Below are 11,695 nucleotides of genomic sequence, written 5' to 3'. Positions count from 1 at the left end.
GCAGTTCATTTCAGGATCTTGGTAAAAAATTAAAATATCCAGAGTATAATCTGAGGTCAGTGCTTATTAAATTGAGCCCATTTTTTCCTCTACGTCTTACACATCTCCATTTATATTATCCTATAGTTAATAGAGTTCTTGTAACTAACATCCTGAGATAATGCTAGATTATCCTGAGGCAATTCAAAATGATTAATCGTCAAAGAAAACTAATTTTAACTCAGTTTATTCATTTCCTAAGGCAGGAAATAGGAAACTCGTTTTTAAAGACTGCTAACAACCATAGTTAAAGCAAAACATTTGTGTTTTCCCATCAGAGCACCTAGAGTACCACCATCCCAATTTGCCGAACATTTAGTAAAATTTTCTAGCATATTGCAAATCTGCCATATCTCAGGTTCAGTAAAAAACTTACTATGCCATGAGTTACGGAAGCTGAAGTAGTAAGTTTAGGAGTGTTCTAAGATTTCTCAGTTGAGTAGCTCTTGGTACTAGAAGTGAGGTCCCAGACTATCTGGCCGTCACCCAGAAGTCTGTTACCAATGCAGAGTCCCAGGAACCTTCCTAGACCTGCGTTATAACAAGATCCCTGGGTGAGTGTGAATAAAGTGTGAGAAGCACTGCTCTAGGCAAATATCTTTCAAGCCTTTTAAATTATTACCTATAATAGGAAATACACGTGTGCCTATGGGGGCACAAACACACACACAATTAAAGCAAAGTTTAACAAAATAATAATTCTATATGTGATGATTTCTGATATGTTGTGTTTTCTTCTCATTTCACTTTTTAAAAATTAAATACTGGATTGCCTTCACTGTCTTCTGTAATAGGTCAACAGACCATATATTGTTTTAAAAATCACTACTGCAGTAAATGGAAAATCATTGATGAAATCTGTGGATGCATAGAATATGTATTAAATAGGGTAAATAGAGTGGGTATGGCAACCAGTGAGAAGACTATTTCAGGCATTTTAGGTTAGAGCTAACTCAAACTTCAGGATCACCTGGAGGGCTTTTTTAAAGCACAGAATACTAGGATAGGGCCTAATAATTTTCACGTGAAGCAAGTTCTCCAGTTACTGCTAATGCTGCGGACTCTGGGACCACACTGAGACCCTCTGGTCTGTATTAGTAAAGATGGTGATAAAGAAAGTGGATATCACATATGTTTAGGGGTAAAGCTTACAGAACTTGGTGGTTAATCAGTATGAGCTGGAATCTGTAAAAACACGTAGAGGAGGTAAATATTAGAAAGCAAATTTGTCTTTGTAGTAGAGATGACATTGTCAAGAAAGAAAGAATCATAATTTGTTTTATGGGGTTGCTTTACCTTGGGCAAAGGATGAGAAATGGTTCTTTAAAAAAAGAATCCCCTTTGCATTTCTAAAAGACCTCTTATTTGGGGTTTTATTTATTTATTTATTTATTTATTTATTTATAAGCAATTAGAGTAAAAGTCCTCTTATATTAGAATACCGTTGGGCTTAACTAGGAGGGTCAAAAGACATAATTAGTATAATGTGCCCATGCCCTGTATAGCACCTTCTTTTGCCTGATGTCACCAATATCTTTCTTCCTGTTAGCAGAAGGAGGCTCAGCAGAGGACCAAGTTTAGATACACACTGAGTCATTGGTGGGTAAAGCTTCTAATAGGGCCCAGGCTTTTCAGCTTTGTGTCATACTGAGAATATGTCAGTCAGGCTTTGTGTAGTTATGGCTTTTTCAGGGTGTACTCTGCAACCAAGCCTCAGGAAATCACGTGACACTTATGCTCAAGTGTTATTCAACACTATTCATGTATTATAGGGATTATAATGATGAGTTGAGATAGGAGCTCTCCAAGTTATTTACAGTAGAATGTAAAGTGATTATGATATAAGGCAGAGTCTGGTTTGAGCTTTAAGATGGTTATATAGTACAGAGAGTCAAGGGAGCATATCAGTCACATCTAGAACAACCTTGTCAGTGAAGTGGCAGTTAACTAAATTGCTTTTCTAATGCTACTTCAATATATTCAAATGAATAAAAATATTAATATACGATCACATTATATTTTTATACAACTCTAAATTTTTTCAATGTGTTATGTACAGGCGTGTCCCAAAAGAATGTCTACTCACTTTAACAGCTGATAGCTCAATTTTGAAAATGGAATGTATTTTAATAAACACTGCCTTTATAATTATTCAAAGTGTGTGTATACATTTTTGGGGGAACACCCTATATTAGATACAAATGAAACTGCAGAATCAAGAAAAATTCAATTTACAGCATTAACGTGATGGATGGTTCCATACTAATGAGATAAAATCCCTGCTTACAGTGTAAATTTCTATAGTTGAGCGTTTTAAAGTGAGGGTTTTGAGGCCAGGCAGCTTGAGTTTGAATCCTGATTTTGTTGCTCCCATTGTATATGCCCCTGCACAAGTTGTATAGCCTCTCTAGTTTTATCAATAAAATGGGGCTCCTAGCTTATGGGACTGTTGTGAAGACTGAATAAATTCGTACACGTAAAATGAATGGACAGCTCCAGAGATGATGATAAATATGCAGTGGTTCCTGGCGATTATCACTGACTACTGTGGCAAAGATTATTTTGAACTCAGTATATATTTTTAAATCCTCATCTGAGGATATGTTTTTATTGATTTTTTTTTTTTTTAGAGAGAGAGGGAGAAAGAGAGAGAGAAACATCGATGTGGGAGAGAAACTTTGATCAGTTGCCTCCAATATGCACCCTGACTGGGGATCAAACCTGCAACCTAGGTATGTAGGACAACACTCCAGCCAACAGCCACCCGGCCAGGGTTGAACTCAGTATTCTTGCCGTTGAATGTCACATAGTTCTCTCACTTGCATTCATATTACTATGAAACTTGTCTCTGATATTGAGCTATGACATATCTGGCACTTTGTTAACAGAACTGCATCATTAACTTATTTGTCTATCTCTGAGAGAAAGTAAATACATACCTATTTCTTTAAATGAGAAATACAGTTATCATATGGGCTAAATTAGGTAAGTGAGTATTCTCACTGCAGCAATCTCACACCTATTCTCTCCCCAGGAATTAACTTAAAAATCAAGTCATTGAGAATGACTCAATTCAGAAAACTTGAAGTTCTTTCCCTGTGGCCTATCTACAAAAAAAAACAAAAACAAAAAAATGGGTGTGGCTCAGCGGTTGAGCATCGACCTAGGATCCAGGAGATCTTGGTTCGATTCCTGGTCAGGGCACATGCCCAGGTTTCGGCTCAATCCCCAGTGGGGGACGTGCAGGAGGCAACCAATCAATGACTCTCTCTCATCGTTGATGTTTCTATCTCTCTCTCCCTCTCTCTTCTTCTCTCTGAAATCAATAAAGATGTATATTTTTTTAAAAGATCCTTTCCCTGCCTATTAATTTTTATTTTTTAAAAAATGATGTGATCAGAACATGGTTTGGTAGCATGAAATCAAAGTCCATCAATTTAGAAAATCTTGTATTCATTTCTATACTATGGGTACCAGGTCTGATTTTATTTAAGATCAATCTTGGAAGATAAATAGAATTGTTTTAAAGGAAAGGGTATTCAGATGGTGGATATAGCTTAAGCACAGGTATGAAAGTAAGAATATATGTTTTTTGTCTCGGGGTCAATAAGTTATGTGATTTAGCTAAAGCAAAGGATATGTGAAAGGGAGTAATGAGAGGTTAAATTAGGAAGGTAGATTCCAGCCATTTCCTGGAGGACTTTGCATATCAGAATGAGAAATCAGGCATGTACTCTTCCCTCCCCTGTTCCTACTTCTGCTTTTGTTTTTGAGCCATAAAGTGCTATAAACAGAATTGTGCTTTAGAAAGATTGGTCTGGAGACATAGTGTTTGAATAGGGTGGTATGGGGGAGTACCCAGAGAAAAGTAAATCAGAAAGAAGATTACAATAGTTCAACTAAAAGTATCCACAGCCTAAAGAGAGAGGTAATAGAAAGAAAATAATAGCATATGAGGAATGTCATTATGTTAGACTACAGGATTTTGCAATATATTATATGTGAATATTGACAGAATGGGGAGAGTTTAAAACTATTATCAAAATTTTAGCCTGAAGGGATGGTAGTGGCAATAAGAAGGAAGTTGGGATAGTCTGGTTTTGTGGAAAGTAATAAAGAGGCCTTGGAAGTGTTGAATTGGGGCCTAGCAGAATATCGAAGTACAGGTACCCAACAGGAAATTAGGTAAATCTGGAAGTAGAAGTAGGGATACAAATTTGGGGGTTGTCTTGAAGATTACAGTTGACCTTGTGAAAGATCACATGGGAGAAAAAGTAAGATGACAAGAGACAGCTGACACAGGAATATTAAGAGGGAAGGAAGAGGAAAGGAATTAGGAAGGGAATAGTGAAGAACCAAGAGAGCCAAGTATTCATAACCGACAGGGGAGAGCTGCAGAATGGGGAGGTGGTCTGGAGCCTGCAAAGGGGGCTGTAGGATTTGATTATTGGAATTCACTGCATAACGTTGAAGCCCAAGGCTTATGCCAAGTGGTGACTAATGTGGAGTAGAAGTAATTAGTAGTAGTAGGAACTATTAATTTGGGAAGGCCAAACTGTTGGTAGATGAATTCACCAAGGATATTGGCAGGAGATAGAGTGGAAGGACTACGACAAACCCCTAGGAGAAGGAACACTGTCAAGGAAGAGAGAGGGTTCAAAAAGTCAATGACTTGGGCTTCCACTGAGCAGAGAAGAGTCGGTGAGTCAAAGTGGAGGAGTAGTGCAGAAAGAATGATAAAATGCAGGGCACTTTCAGCTTCCTTCCGGTGTTTAAAAACCCTAATCCTAGCTTCTACACTTACTATGTCTTTGGGTAAATTACCTAACCTTGCTAAGCTTCAGTTTCTTCATCTGTGAAAACAAGATAAAAATAGTGTCTGCCTGATAGGATTATTGTGAGAATTAAATTAGATAATTCATAATGTAAAGCATGTAGCACAGAGCCTGCCGAGTAAACATGTTAGATAGATGTTTTTGCTGCTGCTGCTGTTGGTGACGTTGACATGTGTAACGGATAGGTAGTTCTTGCATAAAGTGGGCTGTGCTGTGTCACTGAGTGCAGCATAGGATAGATAGCACTGTAGCCAGTGTCACTCCTGACACTAAAAAGTATTAATACCAGTGGTTCTTCACATCTCTCACCTCTAAGTGGTAAGACTGACCTACCCAGAAGCATGTTTGTATTATCACAGAAACATGTTTTTTGGTAAACTTGAGGAGGATAGGAGTGTTAATGGGATCAAGGGAAATTGTTCACAATAGAACAAGACCAACAGAATGGGCCAGTAGATTTGTACCACACCAAAATAAATTGTGGGAGAGTTTCATATAATTATATTTCTGGAGTTGAAGGTGGCAATACCAGGGATTAGAAATAAACCTGGAAGACCATGCTAGCTGTAGAAAGCTAGGCCGATGCTTATGGAAAACATACAAATACAGCAAAAAGAATTCCAGGTGTCCAAATGAGACAGGCCATAAGAGCTAAGATGAAAGGGAGACTACCTTTTTTTTTTTTTAAGTTAAGTGATCTTCACATGGCCCATGGAACTTCAATTTTAGGAAAACATAGCTTTGAAAACAGTTATGCTGAGTTCTAAGGGACTTTACCCATTCTCCTAACCCTTGGAATTTGCTCTTGTAGGAGTTTGTTTTTTAAATGTTTGGTCACACGAAAGTAAATCTTTGACTTCAGAGAGTTTACATTCTACCACTTACTACTTTTTCTTGCTGTTTTCCACAGGTAAATGGCCAAGACCTAAAGAACCTGCTGCACCAGGATGCTGTAAACCTCTTTCGTAACGCAGGCTATGCCGTGTCCCTGAGAGTGCAGCACAGGGTAGGTGTCGTGTAGGTGTCGTGTTATTTGCTGCTAGGAACCTGGCACCAGGCTTTTGTACCTTTCTTGTGAATAAACCCTGTGATGTACTCTTCAGTGGTGTGTTTGGCTTTTTTTCCTTTCGCTCCCATTCTTTTTTTTCTTGTTAATCCTTACCCGAGGATATTTTTTCCAATGCTTTTCAGAGAGAGAGTGGGAGGGAGGGAGGGAGGGGAGAGAGAGGGACATCGATTGGTTGTCTCCCACACGCACTCCGACTGGGGGCAGGGAGCGAACCCACAACCCAGGTATGTGCCCTTGAACCCTCTACCCTTCGGTGTGCAGGCCGACACTAACCACTGGGACACACAGGCCAGGGCCACTCCCGCTCTTTTGAACAGCTTGTGTGGCAAGGGTCTTCTGGAACTCTGCTTATCATCAAAGGAAATTCATCACAGTATCTTTTGCAACCCAGGTCCTAGCTTCAAGGTAATGTACCTTAAAGATAAAACTTGACAACCAAATTGAAATAAATGGGGGAAAAATACCACCACAATCAGTTTTTCAGTAGAGAAGGAAAACATATGTCTGCCATTGAACATTCTTGTTTATAAAACTCTAAGTACAAAGATGGTGGGCTTTCTCATGCCTACTCACTGTGTGCTTTTCCCTTTCACCTCCACGAACCATTTACTTATCAGTTTGGTGACGCTCCTGACCAAAGCCCTGATGCTCAAAGGTGAGCTCCAGGAGAACGGAAAATGGAATTCAGGATTCAGTCAAGGCAGCACCTATCCCTGTATCCACTTCTTAGGTCAGGTGTCTTATAATTTGAATGATGGAAAGAGAAGCCTATAGACATAATTCCTCCCATAGCAAGGATTTTGGGGGCATTTGCAACACAGGTTCAAGGTGTCTTTAAAGTTCTTTTCTCTTAACTTGATGCCTGGATGTGATTTCTTTTTACTGACTTACCTCTGAATCTGTTTACCTCCATTCCATACAGATTTCACCTTTGTCCGTGTCCAGTGTTACACAATAGGGGATGAAGGACACAACCGCATCTTAGAAGGGAGTGGGTGCCTTTTGAGAATTGTAAAGTATTTCCAAATAATGGCATTACACCGATGTGCAACTTACGGTTAGATAACAGATCATTTAAATAACATCGCTCAGATCTGCTCTTATTGTACTCTAATGACTGATAATCTTTCTAAGTAAACGTTCTAGGAAGATGGACGTCCCCCCTCATCCCGCCCAGTAATTTTCAGGTTTCTTATAGGATCGATGGACTTCATTTCATATCTTCATTTCCTGATATGATACACGTAGAACTTGGTGGAAGCAGTACAAAAGCAGAAAGGTGTTATCTGATTTACCTTCAGGGTTCCGTTAGGTCAGTAGCACAGCAAAGTCAGATGCCTCCCCATAAGACTTACTTTGTTTCCAACAAATTGGTGACATTGATGTATCAAGTAAGAACAAACGGAGAGGACACCCTCTGCTAGGTAGTGCCTGGATTTGCAGCTTTGGGTAGTCTAGAGACTGTAGACCCAAGTAATGTGTCAACCCAGATATTTCAGTTGTTGTAAACACACATTGGTCACTAGAGTTAACATTTCTCTTTCCCTTCCAGTTACAGGTGCAAAATGGGCCTATAGGACATCGAGGTGAAGGGGAGCCGAGTGGTATTCCCATACCTATGGTGCTGGTGCCATTGTTTGCCCTCGCCATGGTAGCAGCCTGGGCCTTCATGAGATACCGGCAACAACTTTGAAAAGCTTGCTTTCTCCCAGTGCTCCTGATGAGGAGAACATTTCTTCCTTTCTCTCATCCTCCCTGCCATTCTCCCATATCTTTCCCTCACTTTGCATAGCTCACACATGATTTAAAGAGACTGCTTCCCAGCCTAGAACCTTGCTGTTCAAAATCTCCAAGTCCTCGTTTTCTAATGGGAGAGGAAAGGCATTGTTTGAAGGAAAGCTGAAGAAAAGACTTGCTTAGAACAAATGAGGAGTTGGACATTTTACTAGGACCGCCAGTAGAAGTTCAGCTACAGCCAAAGAGGGAAAAGTCCAGTCTTCCCGTCACCATGGTGATACGTATTTTCTTAGCTGGCATGCTGCAAAGGCCAGCGGTGTGATATAAGAGGAAGAGAGGATTTTTCTTTTTAATGATCTTCCTTGGGAAGTTTTTGTGGTCTTTATTTACTTTCTGACAACATACTTGGGTGCCTGTATCAAACAAAACATAATGAGGAGACCATTTTTACTTTTTAAAAAACAAATATATATCTACACATGTATACACATGTATGCATAAATGATAGTATAACAGTGATGCCTTATGGAGAGGTAAAGAGGTAGAAAGCTGCCCTGGTTTCTAGGTTCCTGATGTAAGGGATGATCTTAATTGAGGGAGTGAGAGAGAGCCTGACAGGATGCCCAATCTGAGTCATTAAAAAAAAAAAACACACAAAAAACTAAAGCAACTAATTTAAAATCTTAGAATTCTTATTTCTTCTCATAATAATTAAGGTGAAATTGAGGCAAAATTCCATAATCCAGCTTTGCGCATGTCAATCTGTTCGAAAACCTTTGAGATTTAAAGATAAATCTTGCCAATCTCTGGTCTGCCCTAGTGACTTTTTTGATACCTTACAGTCCTGTGAAAGTATCAGCTGGAATGATTGTGGTCAGAGCACTAGTGATGGGGCCAAACCAACCCAAAGAAAAAACTCTAAAAAGAAAGAAGATAGTGCCTCCAAGGTGGTGCCCGAGCGCTCAGGCTATCAGCCAGTCTTTCCGGTTTCTAGTAACAGGCAAATCTTAGCGAAGGAACTGCTCCTGGGCAGCATGGGCATGAAACCAGCCGTGCTTCTGATTCAGTTCAGTTTAGAGGGTTTGGATTGCTAGTTGTTGTTTTTTTAAAAAAAAGTTCTTAACACTGGGCTTTTAATGAATGAACAATTTTGTGGGGAAGGGAAGAAAAGGTTTGTTTGTTTAGGTGGGAGGGAAGCTCCGTAGGGAAACCTTGAGGGAAGGATGCGGAGGAATGGATGCTGGGGAATACTAAGGCTAATAAGAAGGTAGGGACATCCTGGTTATGTGCTGCTGAAGGGTGGTTTTAAAGCACTCAGGAGAGCTGGCCCAAGGCTAATTTCCTGGCTTCAAGAAAATCATTTCCATAGTCCAAATATACCGGCTAGACCATCGGCCTTATGCATACAATCTTGACAACAAGAGTATGAGGACTTTCCCTCGGATGATCAGTTGTGTCTGTTTTTTAGCTCAGATGATCTAGCAGGTATTTTACAAATGTTGATTGTACATCAGCTTTGTTAATACACTTTTACAGAGTAGTAAAATACATATAGCCTCCATCCTAAAGGGATTTTTGGTTCCAGTTTGGAAGAGAACACCTATACACATAAAACGTAATTGGCCTCATAGTCAGGGCAGTGTAAGTTGGTGTCAGATTTATATTGCAGACAACAAAAGGGAAGAGTTACTGAGAATTGAGACACTTGAGAGAGTTCCATGGAGGAAGGGGACAACTTAAGGACCCTTTAGGAGCTCACAGTCTAGTTAGGAGAATTTGTAAGTAGATGAGAAATTAAAAGTATATATATCATCAGGTTAAATAACAGTTGAAAACACTAATAAAAGAAATAGTACTGTTCACAACACGTAGCAAAAAAAGATATGCAGACAGCCATCACTTTTTTTTTTTTTTTTTAAAGGTATTCAGAAAAAGAAAGCTGGCATATAATGACATGAGGCCAGAGTGGAAAGGGAAGGCTTTTAAAAATAAAAATCCCAGTAAGACCTCGCCTCTGGGTCAGCTATTCCTATAGGGAGAAAATGGCTTTAAACAATGCTGGTGTGACTCGTGCCTTTAAACCTGAACTGTTCACTTAGACAACTGCATTTGTACGTTCCACAGAGAAACACAGTATTTTAGTTCTCGCCTCAACTGCCCCACTGTGGAGGCAGCCTCTTGGGCTCTCCTTGTATCTGGAGGTATGTGCAGCCACTTCTGCAGTGGGCCTACTTGCCTCCCAGGATGCACCTCAGGGTTTGGACATTAACTCTTGAGAAGACCTGGGACATACATACCAAAGGAAGCAAAATGGCAAGCAAGAAGAAAAGCTATTTTTAGTTTTTTATTGGTTTGTGTAAATAAAGAGAACACCTATCCCATCACTGTTAGAAGTTTTGCTTCGGTTAATAATAGGGATTCTGATGCACTTTAATAATTTTGGTTTTCTCTGGATTTAAATAGCATCTAAGGGTCAATAACATTTTAGGCAGGTGTGCTATATTTTTATTTCTGATTCTCTAGACTACATTATCATAGATAAGATGTCAGAGTCTATTGTAAGTCATTTAAAAAAGTCTATGCTCTTTATAAATTGAATCTAATATTCCTGTCACTTTATAGAGTGTATCTAATTATTCCCACCACCTAAATTACTGTGTTCAAAGTTTAAAAAAAAAAAAAGTATTTTTAAGACCATGTACTTAGGACACTTTTCTATAGTTAGCCAGTATACATATAACCCTAATAAGACATTGTTTGCGTCAGTCGTCTGTTTCCTTTTCCTGCCAAGTTTTATCTGTGCTAATTGATTTAATTAATCATACCATCTAGCCATGTATAGTGGAACAGGGAAATTAATATTTGTTACTGCATCCTGTGCCAGTTATTGTATTATAAACCCTGGTTGGTAGCACTATTTGTTCATGCCTCACAACTCTGAGATCTAAGTATTGTTATAAAGACACCATAGAAAAGAGGACAAGATTACTCCTTCGGATTACATACGTGGAAATAACAGAATCAGGATTTAAACTCGGGGCCACAGGTGCGCCAGCAATGACATTTCCTCACTGGCAGTGCTTCTCAAAGTGAGGTCTCTGGTCAAAAGCATCAGCATCACCTGGAAACTTGCTTTTAGAAAAGCAAATTCTTGGGCTTTATCCCAGACCTACTGACTCAGAAACTGAGTAGGGTACCCAGCAATCTGTGTTTTAACAAGCTCTCCAGGGGATTCTGTGCACACTATAGTTTGAGAGTCCCTGGGGCAGAACAAAGGTGGAAAAGGGCCGAAGACTCCAGTTTGCAGTCTACAAAGCTGAAGGAGATAAAAAGAAGTCCTGAAGCTGGAGAGGAGCCATGAGAGCCAAGCATCCTTGGAAGTCACAGGAGGAGGGCATTTAAGAAGGAGATACTGTTGTCAAATGCTATAGGAAGTTTAGTACCAGTTGGGGCATTTGTACTACTTTACAAAGTGGGACCTTGTGCAAGCCTCTTAATCTTTCTGAGCCTCAATGTGCTCACCTGCTAAATGAATATGCACTCATGCTCTTTCAAACTTTATAAAGTTTTTGAGTGAATCAAATTAGATATTAGATGTCAATTATGGAATCATACAAAGATTCATGAAGTAACTAATCTTTTCATACCATAAGCCATTAGATCTGGCCATAGTTCTAAAGCCTGACCTCAGTGCTAAAGTCTTCAAGATTGGTGATTTTGATAACTCTCATGTATCTGCATGAGTTAAGTGATGATAGAGCAGATACTGGAGGATAATGTACCTAGAGATCAAGAACATAACCAGTCCTGAGGGACTGGATTGGGTGGTGGAGATGCCTTGTTTCCTGCATGTAAATTTTTATATCTTCCCACTTGGAAGTGTGACAGTTATAATGGCTGAGTAAACATTTTGATTGTTTATTACATTGGAAATGCACAGATGGGATTTGAGTCATATTTCAGAGAAGATAGTAGAGGCCATACTGATGAGCTATTTTGTGTGTGGGTTTTTTGT

The 11,695-nt window shown here is 39.3% G+C and overlaps 1 protein-coding gene across 1 annotated transcript in view; it reads left to right on the top strand.

The window, feature by feature from the left end:
- Positions 1 to 10,066, top strand: part of LOC308549142 (synaptojanin-2-binding protein-like) — a 35,022-nt gene extending 24,956 nt beyond the window's left edge. The window contains exons 3-4 of the mRNA XM_081121474.1: positions 5,785 to 5,880; positions 7,496 to 10,066. Coding sequence (XP_080977600.1) covers positions 5,785 to 5,880; positions 7,496 to 7,636 — 237 coding nt within the window. The 3' untranslated portion in view covers positions 7,637 to 10,066. The remainder of the gene's footprint in view (positions 1 to 5,784; positions 5,881 to 7,495) is intronic.
- The last annotated feature ends 1,629 nt before the right edge of the window (positions 10,067 to 11,695 follow it).

Source organism: Miniopterus schreibersii, assembly GCF_964146895.1.
Source record: "Miniopterus schreibersii genome assembly, chromosome: 1".
Taxonomy (NCBI): Eukaryota; Metazoa; Chordata; class Mammalia; order Chiroptera; family Miniopteridae; genus Miniopterus; species Miniopterus schreibersii.
The sequence above is the reverse complement of the archived record's forward strand: the minus strand, read 5'-3'. Positions and strand labels throughout refer to the sequence as shown.